At 46.2% G+C, this 18,323-nt stretch overlaps 1 protein-coding gene across 1 annotated transcript; it reads left to right on the top strand.

Annotated features, from left to right (window-relative positions):
* The first annotated feature begins 4,920 nt into the window (after window positions 1-4,920).
* Window positions 4,921-15,559, top strand: MIX23 (mitochondrial matrix import factor 23). The gene is made up of 5 exons (XM_056849228.1): window positions 4,921-4,973; window positions 10,932-11,057; window positions 11,634-11,780; window positions 12,880-12,939; window positions 15,497-15,559. The coding sequence occupies exons 1-5, from the start codon at window positions 4,923-4,925 to the stop codon at window positions 15,545-15,547; spliced, it is 435 nt and encodes a 144-aa protein (XP_056705206.1). The 5' UTR covers window positions 4,921-4,922; the 3' UTR covers window positions 15,548-15,559.
* The last annotated feature ends 2,764 nt before the right edge of the window (window positions 15,560-18,323 follow it).

Below are 18,323 nucleotides of genomic sequence, written 5' to 3' on the forward strand. Positions count from 1 at the left end.
AGAGACCTGGAGGGCCCAGGCTGGCCTGATCTTGTCAGATCTCAGAAGCTAAGCAGGGTCAGCCCTGGTTAGTATTTGGATGGGAGACCGCCAAGGAAGTCCAGGGTTGCTGTGCAGAGGGAAGGCGCAGGCAAACCACCTCTGTTAGCCTCTTGCCATGAAAACCCCAAAAAGGGGTCGCCATAAGTCGGCTGCGACTTGACGGCACTTCACACACACACAAGGTGCTACTGGACTCTTGCCCTTTTCTACTAACGCTGCTGCAGTCGTCTTGCTTGTGGGCTCCCTAGAGGCAACGTGGCAGTACTGCCTTGTCTCTCTTTCTGTTCTGCCCGTAAAAGCGGCGGTTCAGGCCCTTGCTGGAATGTTGGTTCAGGCCTCCACTGGAGTATTCCTTGAGTAGGCTTCGGCTGGAATGTTCTGCTCGCTCTCCTCTCCCCGTTTCCCCCTCCCTCCTGACCTTGGCTTCCTGGCTTCTGCTAATGAGCTCCTTTGATGTATGTTCTCTAGTCTAGCCTGGTACTGTTATCACCGCATTCCCAAAACTTGAAACTGACACCTGCAATGTAGTACTGTTTATAGTCGTGCACTTTTGTAATGGTAAGCACTTGCAGCTCGGACCGTGTAGGGGGCCTAGCCATACCTGATGCTTCTCAATAAAGTTACCTGCTTCTCAGATGGTCGTCTGAGCGAGTGATTTTGTGGGGATTGCCCAGGGAGGCTGGAAAGCCTTACATTGAGTCCCTTGCTCCAGCTCCTGCTCCTGTACCACGTTTGGACAGCTATGGCAGGAAACGGGGATGACAAGAAGGATGGAGACAACACTGTGCCCGAGAAGCCCGATCCTGACCCTTCGGAAGGGAAGTCGACTGGGAAGACGCCCAGTGGAGCTGGCTCTGGATCGGGCCTGGGTACAAAGCCCAAGACGAGCCCGTTGAGTACCTGGCTGGAATCCCCTCGAAGTTGGTCGCTTTCGAGGGACAAAACGCGGTCTCGGAGGACTGCTTTTCCTGGGGGTTGTGCATTAGTCACTGTTTCTGAGCCTAGCCTACCTTACAGGGCTCTTGGGAGGATAATAAAGATGAGAAAATCATGTAACCTGCTCTGAGCTCCTTGGAGGAAAAGGCGGATAAAAACGTACTTGAATAAGTAAAATCAGAAATATGGCTATGTTCAATCCCTTACTCTGTTATAGCAGAACACAAGCAAATAAATTGGGTGAAAACACATGGGAGGTTTTGCCTTGGATTTTCCACTCTCTAGATGCTATATATAATTATATTAGGTGCTGTGGAGCACAGGCAGGGCAATGCTGCTGCAGTCGTCTTGCTTGTAGCTTCCTGGAGGCGCCTGGTTGGCCGCTGTGTGAACAGACTGCTGGACTTGATGGGCCTTTGTCTGATCCAGCGTGGCCTTTCTTATGTTCTTATGGATGGGGAAAATGTGCACCTAGAAAGCGGCAATGCCTCCCATGCTTAAATGGCCTTACCCTCTCATTGCTTCGGGGAGTCGACACGTGTGAATGGCATAGTGGGGGTAGACCCGTGTCTGTTTTGGAAGGGGCCACAACCTTCTCCCTGAGAGAGCTGGCCTGTCTGCAGAGAAGGACAGAAAAGGGAGGCTCCTCAGCATCCTTGAACACGTGAAGCTGCCTTATATTGGATCAGACCCTAGGTCCATCACAGTCCACAAACTGGACTGTTCTTATCTGCATACACCAAACTACCGGTCGGACTGGTTAGCTATTTCGGCAAAACACTGCAACATTGCCTCTAGGGAGCCCACAAGCAAGACGACTGCAGCAGCATTGTCCTGCCTGTCTTCCATGGCAACTAATATATTCGGCATGCGCCTCTGATCCTGGAGAGAATAGGTCTGCATCATGACTAATATCCATTTTGACAAGTAGCCATGAATACCCTTCTCCTCCATGAACGTGTCCACTCCCCTCTTCAAGCCTTCCAAGTTGGCAGCCACCACCACATCCTGGGGCAGGGAGTTTCACAGTTGTGTGAAGAAATACTTCATTTTTGTCTGTTTTGAATCTCTCGCCCTCCAGCTTCAGCAGAGGACCCCACATTATAGTATTATGAGGGAGAAAAGCTTCTCCCTGTCCACTCTCTCCATACCATGCATAATTTCAAAGACCTCTATCATATCTTCCTGGAACAGATCAATTCCAAAATGTGATCTGTAGTCTGATGTGTTGCCGTCCATTCTAACCACTTGGCATTTTACGACCTCATTCTCTTGTCAGGCCCAGTTCCCATGGAAGACTTCCAAATTAAAACATGCAGGATCATACACAGCTCTGCAAGAAGAAACTATTTAGACCAGTGTTCAGTAGCAGGAGGGCCAGAGGTCTAGCCAGCCCTACCTATGGCTCACCTACCTGTCTGACCAAAAAACCCTGGAGCTACAGTGGGACAGGATGAGGGGTAATTGCTGTGCCTTTCTGTAAGCAAGAAATATGATTTCACAGGAACAGAGAAATACAGGTCCGGTCTACCTATCTCAAGCCTTTTCTTAAAAGTTTAGAAATAAATATGTCCAAAACCAAGCGACAGTTAACAGGAACAAAGGAAAAAGATCAATACAAGCCGACACCTGCCTCCCCCTCCGGAGATTAAGAGCCGGCCAGTATTTAAAATGTATCTCCAACACATCAGAATGTACAAGATGTACAAACAGACAGACATCCAGCAGAATGAAGCAATAGGGGTGGATTGAACCACTTCAGACTGCAGTGAGGGGGAGGTCACATTTCCCCTTCTCCCTTACATAGGGAAAAACACTTGTCTACCTTTATGCACAAAGTTGGCAAACTAGAATCGTCGTCCCAGATGTGCTAGCTGTCGGAGGGGGGAGTATGTACAGGGATTTTTGTTCCCCATGGGGACATTCAAAAATTGCCTCCCACACCCATTCAGTCTGTAGTACCATCCATTCATTTACTGTGGCTGGCATGTTCTGGATTTGCCGGCAGCAATAAAGCTGCAATGCTCTTGGCTAGAAGCTGCTGGAAGGCAGACTCTGGCGGCTTTCCAAACAGCCTGTGACAGCTAGCTGCTCTTTTGCTCTTTCTCCTCTTTGGGGGTGTGGGGGAGGAGGTAGTTGTGAATTTCCTGCATTGTGCAGGGGGTTGGACTAGATGACCCTGGTGGTCCCTTCCAATTCAATTGGAGTGGCGGAGTCTGATCAGGAGAACCGGGCTTGATTCCCCACTCCTCCACACGAGCAGCAGATGCTAATCTGGTGAACTGGATTTGTTTCCCCACTCCTACACAAGAAGCCAGCTGGGGGACCATGGGCTAGTCACAGCTCTCTTAGAGCTCTCTCCGCCTCATCTCCCTCACAGGGTGTCTGTTGTGGGGAAGGGAAGGTGATTGTAAGCTGGTTTGATTCTTCCTTAAGTGATAGAGAAAGTCGGCATATAAAAACCAACTCTTCTTCTATGATTCTTCCATTCCCATACACCACTCAGGCAAAAGGACTCAACCGTGGGACTGCGTGGTCCAGCGTTGTTTCTTTTGTGCTGAGATGCCACTCCTGGGAAGCGGCCCGGCCACCTCCAGAGCAATATCCTCAAGCACAATGGAATTCCAGTGTGCCACCTAAATACACGCAGCTTCTTTCACGGGATGCAGCCGTTTACAAGAAAACCTGAGGAGGGCGGGTTTTGGAGAGGGGAGAGACTTCAATGCCGTAGACTAGAGCCCAATTGCCAAAGCTGCCATTTTCTCCATGGAACTGATCTCTGTTGCCTGGAGATCACTTGTAATAGCAGATCTCCAGCCAACACCTGGAGGTTGCTCCAAATCTAACACAGATCAACCATACAAAGTGTAGCTAAACAACAGACTGTATTATACAATAACATTGACAAGCACATACAAAAAGTCCTATTTCTTAAGCATAAAGACACAAAGTTGTGGAAAGTGTAGAATTTGCATCCAACAAAGTCACAATATTCCAAGGTTGATTCCAGGTATTACTCAGTCCCAAGGCAGGGGATCAAAAGTGAAGAGGAAGACGGCCGTTTCAGTTCTTCATCAGTTCCGCTTCACCAGCCTTATACATCCCGTCTCTTGTGTGTGTGTGCGTTTGTGTGTAAAGTGCCGTCAAGTCGCAGCCGACTTATAGCGACCCCTTATGGGGTTTTCAAGGCACGAGACTAACAGAGGTGGTTTGCCAGTGCCTTCCTCTGCACAGCAACCCTGGTATTCCTTGGTGGTCTCCCATCCAAATACTAACCAGGGCTGACCCTGCTTAGCTTCTGAGATCTGACCGGATCAGGCCAGCCTGGGCCCTCCAGGTCTCTTAGTTCATATTAAAGAATCCATATCCAAGGATCCTTCATAAGGTTCCTTCCCAGGATACCAACAATTTTATTTCTTAACAGTCTTCCAACAGGTTCCTTCTCAGGTATCCTGTTGGAAGAAATGGGCCTTTTTTGTATGTGCTTGTCAATGTTATTGATAATGTTATAATAAAGTCTGTTGTTTAGCTATACTTTGTAGGGTTGATCTGTGTTAGATTTGGAGCCACTACATTTATACTCGGGGGTGTCTATTTTGGCTTACCACCAGGAGGTTGGCAACCCTAAAATACTAGCCAGGGCCGACCCTGCTTAGCTTCCCAGATCTGACCGGATCAGGCCAGCCTGGGCCCTCCAGGTCAGGGCACGTGTGAACCTCTCCTTTGGCTGACCTTGCGCCCAGTTCCCTAAAGCGCCATCCGGGCAGGGACGAGGAGGCCACGCCCCCTTGCCCCGCCCCGCCCGAACACGCCGCACTCTGCCCTCCCGGAAGTCCCGTTCCCCCCTCTTTCCCGCCCTTTAATCCGACCCCCCGGGTAGGCGGAGCTTCCGGCCCGCCGCGCCTCCTGATTGGACGCCGCCGGGGCTCTCCGGCCTCGCCAAGATGGCGGCGCCCAGCACCCACCTGAGCTGTGAGGATTTCGCCGAGTTCCAGGTAGGGGAGCGGGAGACCGGCGCGGCCTCCCGCCGGGGGGCCCCGCGTTGCCGGGGGGCCGGGGCTGCCCTCCGCGGCCCGCTTTTCCTCCTTTCAGGCTGGAGGTCGCGAGAGGGAGGAGAGAAGCCGCCTGAACCGGGGCCGGCTGAACAGCATCATAGACCCCCGGGCAAGGCGGTGCACTGAGGCCCTTCCCCACACAACCCCTCACAGGAATAAAAATGGAAATGCTTGATAAAATTGAAGATATATTTATTGGTACTTCCTTTTTATATATATATATATATATATATATATATATATATATATATATATATATATATATATATATATATATATATATATATATATATATATTATTACTATATATATATATATATATATAATTTTCATGATATTAAACAAAACAAATACAGTAATAGCCAAAAAAATAAAAAATAAAATACAAAAGAGTATCAATTCTAGTTGTACAAAGTTATAAAGTTCAACAAAGCAAAAATACCCTTTTGACCCTCCACCCGCCTTAAAAAGTGACCCATCACCTGACCTCCGCAGAAGTGCCTAAACAGTTTGGAAAGTTGTCAATAATAATAATAATATAAAAGTAAATAAATTTGTTTCTATAACTCACTAACTAAAATAGTAAAATCCATTTTTGCCAGTTTGTCCCAATATGTGATGGCCTTTGCCCAAGTTTTTAAAAATTCTTCCATATCTTTACCATGTAGGAATTCTGTTAATTTGGCCATCCTCATATACATCCATAGTTTCTCTCTCCAGTCACGAATTGAAGGTTTATTCATTTGCTTCCAAACTTTAGCTATTACAATTCTTGCAGCAGCAAAACTATATTGACAAATGACCCTATCATTTCTACCCATTTTTTCTTGTGGGATTTCCAATAAACAAAATGCAGGTTTTCTTTTTACTCTCATATTAATCAAATTATTAGTTTCTATAATAACTTTTTTCCAATTTTTTTTATTTTTTTTACATATCCACCATGCATGCATAAATTTATTGGTACTTCCAACAAAATCAGTGTTTAGTGAAACACATGCTAAATATGTGAGACAGCAAGGTAGACTTTCTCAGAATGTGGAGGATCCACTTAAGTATTTTGGCTTAGTAGTTTGTGATAATCTTTTCCCTTTTCTGTAAATGCACTGTACATATATTGAGATAGCAAGGGAAGTCTGTTGCTGGGCAGGATAACTGTGTGTGAAGGCAGTGGGTGAAATGTCATGGAGTGTCAGAGTGAACAATAAACAATGATGGGAGAAACTGGATGAAACTGCAACTGTACTGAGTTGCCTTTCTGTCTGAAATACAATCAGATATGCATAACTTGTTGATGTATCGTCATAACTTGAATTCGGATAAATATCTCTTCCCCAGTATAATCGGGACTCAGAGATTTCTGCCCATTAGGGCCTCTAAGTCAGCAGCTGCAAATAAACTGTTTTTCTTGATAATGGTCTTGGGTCTCTCTCCCCTCCGAACCCCCGTTTACCACATCATATGCATTGCCCAATAACAAATATTTATAGTTTAGTATAGTATTTATTTATTCACTGACAGCAACTAACAACATACATAGATTAGCATGGGCCCCTGTGCTTGCAGGGCCCCCGGGCAACTGTCCAGCGTGCCCATGCGTTCAGATGGCCCTGGCCTGCGTTAAGATGGCCCTGGCCCTCTCAGGGAAGGGCGGGAGCCGAAGCGCTGCTTCTACCCCATCTTGCTTTCCTTCCTTGCTTCCTTCCTTCGTGCGGACTTGCAAGGGCTCTTTCTCTCGGTAGCCGCTCTCCAGCCCCCCCCCCCAAACTAAGGAGATGAATGATGAATTAATATATGGATGAGGATCGCCATGCTTACTTCTTTTCGTTTGGTTCTGAGACAGCAGTGAAACTGGAAAAATTACGGGTGCAAAGCGGGGTCAAGTGAAGGAAGAGAAAATGATTAAATCCATGCTTGTAGGCTAAAATATACAGGATGATAAAAAAGGAATGTTAATTGGACAGCAAAGCAAGGAGAGTCCAGGATAACAGTTAATTGGGAAAACCAGAGCAAGAGCCTCAAAGGAGGAATGTTGATTAATAGTGGTTAAACACTAACCTGCATGCAAATGATGGGCTCCAAACAGAACTGTTTGTAACCAATAGTATTGCTTCGAATGTAGTGTAATAGAGCCAATAAGAAATAAGTAACATGTTGTATAAACCAATAACTAATAAGTAAATGCTTTGTAACCAATAGCAAGTAAAATTAGAGGATGAATAGTTAATGCATCCAAGAAAATGAATAACGAGTCTGGCAGCTGCAAATAAACTGATTTCTCGAACTCCGGTCTGAAGGGTCTCTCTGTTCTAGCCCCATTGTGCCGTAACAGTTCATTTATGCACGCGAGTTTTTGCCTTGGATCTGCCATTTTCTGGATGCACATTTCCCCCATCTGAATTCCCAAAACTCAAAAAATAAGCCCCGCCCCCATGCAGAGTTTTGAGAAGTCAGATGGGGGGGAAAGTGCATCTAGAGAGCGGCAGATCCAAAGCAAAACCTCCCGTGCATAAATGGCCGTAAAGGTCCCCTGTTCAAGCACCGGGTCATTCCTGACCCATGGGGTGACGTCACATCCCGACGTTTACTAGGTGGACTTTGGGGGTTACCGCATTATGTATTCCCAGCGATGTATTAAGAGTTTGAAAATGTTATAAAAAATACTGTTCGCACTTTGTTTGGCCCCTTTAGCTGTGAAGACATCTTCCAACCACTTTTTAGCCGTGCCATCCAAAAACCCTTTCAAAGCGATGTTTTTTATAACTCTTACTACATCACTGGGAATACATAATGCGGTAACCCCCTTTGTTTTACGGGGTGGTTGGCCAGTGCCTCCCCCAGTCATCTTCCCTTTACCCCCAGCAAGCTGGGTCCTCGTTTTACCGACCTTGGAAGGATGGAAGGCTGAGTCAACCTTGAGCCGGCTGCCTGAAACCAACTTCCATTGGGATCGAACTCAGGTCGTGAGCAGAGCTTGGACTGCAGTACTTCCACTTACCACTCTGCGCCACGGGGCTCATAATAAATGGCCTTACACTCTGGTATTCTCTCCAGTGGGGGAACAGAAGCTGTTTATATCGGCCTCCTCCATTTTATCCTCACAACAATCCTGGGAGGGAGGGAGGATAGGTTGAGAGTGTGTGCCTGGCTAGGGTTGCCAGCTCCCGGTTGGGAAATACCTGGAGATTTTGGGGGTGGAGCCTGAGGAGGGCGGGGTTTGGGGAGGGACTTCAGTGGGGTATACCGCCATAGCGTCCACCTTCCAAAGCAACCATTTTCTCCAGGTGATCTCTGTCGCCTGGAGATCAGTTGTAATAGCAGGAGAAGTGGGGAAACCAATCCGGTTCACCACATTAGCCTCCGCTGCTCATGTGGAAGAGTGGGGACTCAAACCTGGTTCTCCAGATCAGAGTCCACCGCTCCAAACCACCGCTCTTAACCACTACACCACGCTGACTCTCTATTCCTTTATTAGCAACCCTATTCCTGGCCCAAGTCCATCCAGTGATCTTCCATGGCAGAGAGGGGATTCAAACCGTGCCCCTGCCCCCCAAGATCCTAATAGGGCACTCTAAACACACGTTTCTAATAGTAAACTGCCTGGCCCTCAAAAGCCATCCAATGGGCCACCCATATATGACGAAGGGGTTCCCTATCTAATAGGGTGGGTAGGGAACTCAAGTTTGCAGAAAAATGGGACTAGGTATATTCAGTGGGAAAAGAACTAACTTCTTCCTCTCTCGTTCTCCTCCAAAGCCTGATGAGAGTGGTTGAGTGTTAAAGGAAAGGGGAGGGTTTGGAAGTACTAGCTTTCTTCAGACCTGGCAAACAAAAAGAATGCTTGAGGGTGAGATTTTGTAGAACAGGAATGGGGTTTTCTAAACTTGCTGTCTCCACACACACACACACAGTTCTTTGTTGGATCCCAGCTTGATATTTATGATAAATGCCATATATGTGTCACATTTCATATATGTGAAGTAACATGATCTTGTTGGATTTTTTTTATATGCTGACTTTCTCTACCACTTAAGGAAGAATCAAACCGGCTTACAATTACCTTCCCTTCCCCTCCCCACAACAGACACTCTGTGAGGTAGGTGGGGCTGAGAAAGCTCTAAGACAACTGTGACTAGCCCAAGGTCACCCAGCTGGCTTCATGTGTAAGAGTGGGGAAGCCAACCTGGTTCACCAGATTAGAGTCCGCCGCTCATGTGGAGGAGTGGGGAATCAAACCTGGTTCTCCACATTAGAGTCCTCCGCTCCTAACCAATGGTCTTAACCACTACACTACGCTTGCTCTCCATGTTGCATTCCTCACAGCTGCCCTGTAATGTAGATCAGTAGTTGTTTCCCATGTGGTGGGTGGGTATCTTGGATTGGGGTGGCTGAGCCTGAAAAATCGTGGTGTACTAAGGCCATGGCTGAGGTGAAATTGTGGAAGACATAGACATCTTGCATTGCTCAGCATGGTGAGCAAAACCACTGTATTACTGCTCAGGCTAGTGGTGGCTTGTTGAATATCATTTTCTTTACACAAGGTTTCCTGTTAATCCCCTGGATAGTTTGGGATTTTTTAAAAAGTGTCTTTGGGTTGGACCTTCTTCACACATGCATGCACACCACTTGACTTAATTCCCAGTAACATGCCAGAAGGGTAGGTGCATTAGTCTGTAGTAGTAAATAGGCAAGCTGTTCAGTGGTTCCTTTAAATGCTAACAAAAGTTGTTTCCGCCTAAGCTTTTGTGAGTCAGCTCACTTCATCAGATGTGTGGGATGATATAAACTCTGACTTACAAAAGAATAAGGTGTCTTTAAGGTGTTAGTGGACTCCTTGTTTTATTTTCCCAATAGCATGCAACTCAGTGGGAACTGACTTCACGGACTGTGCACACCAGGGGGCATCAGTTACGTGAAAAGTTCTTTCTGTGATGGCGCATTTGTAGTTACGAGCAAAAGAAAAGGGTCTATCTCGCTGGCAGGGAAAATGTGAATTAGGTGTGACTGTAATTTAATGCATTAAAATATTCATTGATGAAACTTCTCTGCAGCAGTTTTGTTACTGACGTCAATCCTCCACCCTTCCAACGTGCTGTCCTTTTCATTCCTTGTGGTGCAGCTCTGTAAGACTCAGAGTTGCCTATTCCTTCTTCATTTAAGAGCAAGCGCCCCTGCCTGTCAGCTCTCTTCAGAAAGCTTCTGCCCTTTCCCCTTCTCTGTTTAGCTGAATCACTTGGCTTTTGGACTGGTCTTGTGCTGAGAGCACAGATGTGATTAAACAGCAACAACATTAGCCAGGACAAACAGCTGTATAGCTTAGAGGAGGGGAAGGGTGAAATGGCGCCTCCTGATACCTCTACCAGCACATGAGAGGGCTGTTGTTGGGCTACCCTCTTCTTGCCCTTCACTGCATCCCCCAACCTGTGCATCAGTTTGTACATGTGGATCCTTCAGTTGCAGAAATAATATTTCTGGGAGCTGACTGCTAGGGGAAAAGGACTGTGAGGAAAATCCATGCATTCTGTGCCAATGGCTGGATCCATCCCCTTGTTTTGGTAATCATTGCGATTCTCTTGCAGGTTTTGTTGTTTTTTTATGTTAATATTTTTAATAGTTGGCTGTTCAGGTGGTCAAGAGTTTGTTTGTCTCTCTATCTCTGGCTCTCTCTTTGCTTTTTACTGGTCATGTTTCAGTCTGAAACACAAGCTGCTACAACTTTATTGAATGGTTTCCTAACTAGTCCCCACCCCCCTTCAAGGCTTAAGTTCTGGTTCCACGAAGGTTAAAAATAACATTTGTTACTCAAGTCTTAGAAATACTGAGTACAGCTTTTCTCCCTTTTTTTCCTATTCATTCTCAGCTTAAAAAATAATATCTTTCTCCCCCCCCCCCCCATAGGAGCTGCTCAGGGTGATGAGAACGATTGATGACAGAATAGTTCACGAGTTAAACACGACCGTTCCAACCGCTTCTTTTGCGGGAACAGTTGACGCTAGCCAAACTTGTAAGGAACTTTACCAGTCTGTAAGTATATTGGTGGCATTTCCATCCTGGGTGTTTGTTTAGTGAGCACTATCAGACAAAGGGCAGGGTTTAGCATCTCCATTGTCCCTTTTTGTCCTTGCCCTATTCTCTTATGTGTCTGCCCTTTGCGTTCCCACATTACCAGGGTTAGCCTAGTAGCACTGCACACAGGTGAAGCGGTGGGTTCTCTTGCTTGCATTTGTGAGCAGGAAGGGAGAGAAAAACGGTGCAGAGTAAGGAGACTTGCACCGTATTAATTACATCAGGGGTGTCAAACTCAGTTGTTACAAGGACTGGAAATGACATAAATGTCACCGGGCCATGCCTTTCCAGCCCAGATTGAGATGGGGGTGGGTGGCTTCCTCGGCTGGTTCATGGGCCGGATAAGAGCTCTCAAGGGGCTGTATCCAGCCCGCGGGCCTTATATTTGACACCCCTGACTTACGTGTTTGCGGAAAGCTGTAATTCCTGTGCCCTTGGAAAATGCAGCCTTCATCTATTTATGGCTTTATTTAATTTTGATTAGGATGATTGCATTACTTGTTTGTGATTTCCCCCCCCCCCCCGTTTATTTAGTTGGCAGAGGCTCACACGAGTAGAGAAAGACTCATCAAGAATTGCATTGCTCAAACTTCTAGCATAGTAAAATCTCTCCAGGAAGAGAGGAAGTCGTCTCTGGAGGACATAGCCTTATTAAAGAAGCTCAGGAAAGAGCAGACAAAAGTGAGTAGAAGAGTTCTATGACTTTATTTTTGAATGTTGCATGTGAAAAGAACACATGTGATAAAAGTAATGAGAAAAATACCAAGTAGTGGCTTCAGATGAACATGACCATAATTCCTTGAGGCAGGGGCGTGGCTAAGTGGAAGAGCCTCTGCTTTGCATGCAGAAGGTCCCATGTTCAATCCCCACCATCTCTGATTAAAAGAATCAGGTAGTAGGTGACGTGAAAGACCTTGGGACCCTGGAGAGCCGATGCCAGTCTGAGTAGACAGTACTGACCTTGATGGACCAATGGTTTGATCCAGTATAAGGCAGCTTAATGTGTGTTCAGTATTGGGCCTTGAAGATACCCTTGAAGATAATTATCCTTGAAGATAATTGGCAAACTCCGTTATTTCCATCACTTTCCTGTTTCTAAGTAAACAGTCACATGAAGCTGCCTTCTACTGAACCAGACCCGTGGTCCATCAAAGTCAGTATTGTCTACTCAGACCAACAGCAGCTCTCCAGGGTCTCAGGCAGAGGTCTTTCACGTCACCTACTTGCCTGGTTCCTTTAACTGGAGATACCGGGGATTGAACCTGGGACCTTCTGCATGCCAAGCTGATGCTGTGCTACTAAGCCACGCCCCCCCAAAGCAAAGTCCTTGTTTGTTGGGTTAAAGTATATTGACAGGTGACCCACCAATTTATTTGGGCATTTATACGCTGCTTTTCTCCTCACCGGGGGCTTAATGTGACTTACACAAAGCCAGAAAAATATAATTTAAACGAAGAGGAAACAAAAATATACAAGGCAAGCTCTTGGACTGGTCTTAGATCCACTGGGCAGCTAACTCATGGCAGCAGACTAAGGGCCAGGAATCCTTCGCATATTGCTTGGGTATCAGGGAGCCCAGAATTCATTGGACTGAATAAGGCATGTAGCAAGGGAGCAGAAGAAGAGCAGGGCCTGCCGCTTCTGAGGTCTTCCTGGTTCCCTAAGCACATGACGTCAGGAGGAAACGGCTGCTGGGTTCAGAAGAGCGGCGGGCAAGCAGCAACACAATAGGAGCTTCCACTGTTCATTTTAAAGCAGAACGCTTCTCTCTCTCCCACAGTTGAAATTAATGCAGTCAGAGCTGAACGTTGAAGAAGTGGTAAATGACAGAAGCTGGAAGGTATGGAGGTCTCGTGGCTTGGGTTTTGGGTGTTGGGTTCATGTGTTGCAACACTTTAAGAACGTGGTGCTTCCAAAGGAGACAGTGGTGGTGGTACAGTCAGAACTGGGTTGCATATTGTTTGTTTCTTTAGACAATTTATTAACCTCCTTCCCCCCCCCCCCAGGAAGACCCAAAGCAGCATGCAAAAGCACTTACACATAATTTGAGTGAATAGTTTAAACAAGCAAATGATAACTATATAAGGAAAACATCTCCTGAGTTATAACACTTCTGGCAGGGTGTGAGCTTTTGTGAGTCACAACTTGCTTCTTCAGATACCTTTAACCTTATCTGAAGAAGTGAGCTGTGACTCACGAAAGCTCATACCCTGCCAGAAATTGTGTGAGTCTTTAAGGTGCTACTGGACTCTTGCTCTTTTCTGCTAATACAGATAGACTGACGTGGCTACCCATCGTGATCTATCTCCTGAGGAATATAATTATATAAGGAAAACTCCTAAGTAAATGTTGAATGCCACATAGCAACTCAGCAATGGCTGTAGACTGCAAGCCTCAGGCATAAAAGCCCTTTGGTTTTAAATTGTGGAACTCCCTGCCCCAGGATGTGGTGATGGCTGCCAACTTGGAAGGCTTGAAGAGGGGAGTGTTCATGGAGGAGAGGGCTATCCATGGCTGCTAGTCAGAATGGATACTAGTCATGATGCATACCTATTCTCCCCAGGATCAGATGAGCATGCCTATCACATTAGGTGCTTTGGAACACAGGCAGGATAATGCTGCTGCAGTCGTCTTGTTTGTGGGCTTCCCAGAGGCACCTGGTTGGCCACTGTGTGAGCAGACTGCTGGACTTGATGGGCCTTGGTCTGATCCAGCAGGGCTTTTCTTATGTTCTTATGAGGTCCTGGCTTTGCTTAGGTTATAAGCATCAGCAGACAGGAAGAAGACAGACATTCTGCGGCTGCTAATATGCTCCTCAAAACTCCCTTCCCTCCTGTATTTGAACAGATTTCTGTCTTGCCATTCTGCCAAAGTGTCCAAGGTAGATAAAGCACTGGATTAAAACAAGAGCGCGTGCATGATCAGAATGTTAAATAAACCCCAGTTCAACCTAACAGCAGCAAGAAGTGATCACCAGCTTCCTTCTCTGCACTCCCCTGAGCAAGGCTGATTTAAGTGGCACTAAGACATAAGAACATAAGACGGCATTGGGCTGATCATAAAAACATAAGAAAATGCTGGATCAGACCAAGGCCCATCAAGTCCAGCAGACTGTTCACACAGTGGCCAACCAGGTGCCTCCAGGAAGCCCCCAAACAAGATGACCCAAGCAGCTTTCTCCTGCCTGTGTTCCACAGCACCTAATATAATAGGCATGCTCCTCTGAGACTGGAGAGAATAGGTATTCATCATAAGAACATAAACAAAAACCTGCTGGATCAGACCAAGGCCCATCAAGTCCATCAGCCTGTTCACACAGTGGCCAACCAGGTGACTCTAGGAAGCCCACAAGGAAGACAACTGCAGCAGCATTATCCTGCCTGTGTTCCACAGCACCTAATACAATAGGCATGCTCCTCTGACCCTGGAGAGAACAGGTCTGCATCATGACAAGTATCCATTTTTACTGAAAAAACAGAAGAGAGGATGCTAAAGAAACGTACCCAGGAAGACAGTTTCAGAGGGTAACTATGTTGGTCAGTGGTAGAAGAGCCAGATTCGAATCCAGGAGCACCTCAGAGACCAACAAGATTTTCGGTGTCTAAGTTTTCGAGAGTTAGAGCTCCCTTCATCAGGTACCATCTGACCAAGGGAGCATTGACTCTTGAAAGCTTATACCCTGAAAATCTTGTTGGTCTCTTAAGGTGTGACTGGAGTCAGACCTAGGAAGGGCATTCAAAAGTCTGGGTGCCATCACTGAGAAGTCCTTGTCTCATCCTTCTTGGCAGTCCATGTTAGGGACCTCTGGGTGTGAAGAAGAAGAAGAGTTGGTTTTTATATGCTGACTTTCTCTACCACTTAAGGGAGGCTCAAACCGGCTTACAATCACCTTCCCTTCACCTCCCCACAACAGACACCTTGTGAGGTAGATGGGGCTGAGAGAGCTCTAAGAGAGCTGTGACTTGCCCAAGGTCACCCAGCTGGCTTCATGTGGAGGAGTGGGGAGTTCACCAGATTAGCCTCCGCTGCTCATGTGGAGGAGTGGGGCAATCAAACCTGGTTCTCCAGATCAAAGTCCACCGCTCCAAAGGCCAGCACACATGTTTAGTTAAAGCTCAAGGAAATATCTTCCTGGGATCACCCCACTTCTGATTGCAGCCAGAGGAGTGTACATTTGAAGCTTTCCCCGGGTCGAAGATCCAGTGCCTATGGAAAGCTATCAAGTTAGGAAAGAGGTTTGCAGCCCCTGTTCTTCTCCAGGCTTGTAATTGACTCAAATGGATCTTTTACTTGATATTCTGTTACTAAGTTTGTCTGCAGAGTGAGATACCCAGCAAATTTTTCACTTATGTTAACAGTGCTTATTTCAAGACCCCCATTTTGTCTTGGCTTCTTAGGTATTTAATGAACGCTGCCGAGCTCATTATAAGCCTCCGAAGGGTCAATGAAGCAAGTAGGGAAGCTTCCCCAGAAAGTAAACTTCAATCATGCCAAACATACTGGAGAAGAGATGCGGAACAAGCTACATGGGACCTTTTAAGAAAGAAACAAAAAACAGACAGAGCAACTGGATCCATGGAGTTCATCCCAGTGATTGATTTTTTGTGTGCTAATTAAGATAATCTAATTGCTATTTTGTACAAGATGTATGGGAAAAACATTTATTAAAAAAATCAGAGGGAATGTGATGTCAGCATATTTTGTTCCACATTCCCAGGTATTTATGAAGAAGAAGAAGAGTTGGTTTTTATATGCCGACTTTCTCTACCACTTAAGGAAGAATCAAACCGGCTTACAATCACCTTCCCCTCCCCACAACAGACACCCTGAGAGAGCTGTGACTAGCGCAGGGTCACCCAGCTGGCTTCGTGTGGAGGAGTGGGGAAACCAATCCAGTTCACCAGATTAGCCTCCACTGCTCATGTGGAAGAGAGGGGAATCAAACCCAGTTCTCCAGATCAGAAACCACCGCTCCAAACCACCGCTCTTAACCACTACACCACATTGGCTCACTTACTATTTACTTCATTTATACCCTGCCTTTCTCCACAATAGGGACCCAAAGCAGCTTACCTTGTACTCCACTCCTCCATTTTTATCCCCAGAAGAAAAAGGTAGCAAGAAAAGATGGAGAACTGCTCCATCCTATCCTTGGCCTAAGAAACTGCCACTGCTGTAGTTTTGGCCTGCAGAAATGCACAGTGGTTGAACATGGCTCAACTCTAGTTTTAACCTAGCTAGGCTTTAGAATCAGCAAAGGTTTTAAGAGATTAGTACAGTGGAAGGCTATCATATTACAGTACAATCTAAAAAGCAGGGATATGTTGTACCTATGTTCCAGTAATGATCTATGAGCCAGCCATCCTGACTGGCAGCATGCACACAAATTCTATATAAAGGATGGTGCCAAATAGTTTTCTGTTGCCCCAGAAGTTCGGACCAGAACCAACGGGTTGAAATTAAATCAAAAGAGTTTCCATCTAGACATTAGGAAGAATTTTGTAACAGTTAGAGCAGTTCCTCAGTGGAACAGGCTTCCTCGGGAGGTGTAAGTGCTCCTTCCCTGGAGGTTTTTAAGCAGAGGCTAGATGGCCATCTGTCAACAATGCTGATTCTATGACCTTAGGCAGTTCATGAGAGGGAGGACATCTTGGCCATCTTCTGGGCATGGAGTAGGGGACACGGTGTGTGTGTGGGGGGGGAGGTAGTTGTGAATTTCCTGCATTGTGCAGGGGGTTGGACTAGATGACCTTGGTTGTCCCAACTATGATTCTAGTTCACATCTAGCGTTTCAGATGATGCAGTTGTAGGTGTTTTGACGTTGGATACTTGCTCAGTTGGGACAGTTAACCAGGTAGGGGGCACTTTAAATGAGTTGATGTGCTACATGAAGAAATACTGATACTCTGGCCACACCCATTCTTTTATATCTGCAGACAGGAAGGAGACAGAAGCTGTTCTGCAGCTGGCAAGATTAATTTTCTGAATCAATTGTGGCCTTGCGATGGCTCTCTTTAGAATGTTGTTTTAGATTGTCTGGTTAAGAGAGGCGTGCCCAATGGTCTTGAAGCAGAAAATTTGGTTTCAAAAATCACTTAAAAGTATTGCAATCTTTAAAATGGCAACATGGGATTGAAACGCTACATGAACCTTTGAGCCTTGTGTGGTTTGATTTTGGCAAAGGGTGAAAATGTGTCTTCCCAAAGGCCAGTAATAACCAGTAACCTGAATTGCATTTGCATTTATTTATTTAAATCCCACTTTTCTCCCCCACAATTGGGACGCAAAGTAGTTTAATTAATTTAGTTAGTTAGTTTTAAACCCCGGCCAAGGCCAGGCTCACGGCAGCTCACAACAAAAAATCCATACTATGAATACAATAATACATTAAAATAATTATAAATCACCAAATTTAGTCTAAAACCAATAAAATTCCAGTCCTGAATTTATATAATAATAATAACAAGTGGCGTTCATTTGTAGCATAAGCTCACAACAGGGCCTACGAACAGCCAGAGCCTCCCAATATAAGAACATCGTTCTCCATTTTCTCACAACAACCTCCCTGTGAGGGAGGCCAGGCTGAGAGTTTGCCGCAGGCCCAAGGTCACCAAGCGAGCATCCGTAGTGGAAGGGGGGATTTGAACCTGGATCGCCCAGGGTCCTAATCCATAGGGTTGCCAGGTCCCTCTTTTTCAACAGGCGGGAGATTTTGGGGGTGGAGCCTGAGGAGGGCGGGGTTTGGGGGAGGGGAGGGACCAATGCCATAGAGTTCAATGGCCAAAGTGGCCATTTTTCTCCAGGTGATCTGATCTCTATCGGCTGGAGATCAGTTGAATCAGCAGGGGATCTCCTGCTACTCCCTGGCAGTTGGCAACCCTACTAATCCACCATTCTATCCACTACACCGCCCTGACTCAGCCATGCCCGTGCAAAGGGAGACGTTGCTCAATTCTGTTTGAGAAAGCAGAACTTCAAGATATAACCTCTCCCAGCTGTGTGTTGAGCAATGTCGGAGGAACTGCTATCCTGTCCCAAAAAGCTGCCGTCATGGGCCTGGTTGTTCAGGTGAAGCTAGTGGGTGAGTCAGGAGGACTCCACACCCTCTCTTGAGTGCCGCGCACCACAAAATAAAAATTGTCATGTTGCATATTTTCCTATTATCTGCATGTTCATCCAGAGACAATTATTATTGTAAACCAATGCAGCAAAAAACATCTGTTC

Source organism: Euleptes europaea, chromosome 4, assembly GCF_029931775.1.
Source record: "Euleptes europaea isolate rEulEur1 chromosome 4, rEulEur1.hap1, whole genome shotgun sequence".
NCBI lineage: Eukaryota > Metazoa > Chordata > Lepidosauria > Squamata > Sphaerodactylidae > Euleptes > Euleptes europaea.

Excerpts from the sequence above, each read along its gene's own strand:
- MIX23 (XM_056849228.1), top strand. The coding sequence starts at position 4,923 with ATGGCGGCGCCCAGCACCCACCTGAGCTGTGAGGATTTCGCCGAGTTC. Across the intron at positions 4,974-10,931 it reads AGGATTTCGCCGAGTTCCAG|GAGCTGCTCAGGGTGATGAG; the intron begins GTAGGGGAGCGG and ends CCCCCCCCATAG. Across the intron at positions 11,058-11,633 it reads GTAAGGAACTTTACCAGTCT|TTGGCAGAGGCTCACACGAG; the intron begins GTAAGTATATTG and ends CCGTTTATTTAG.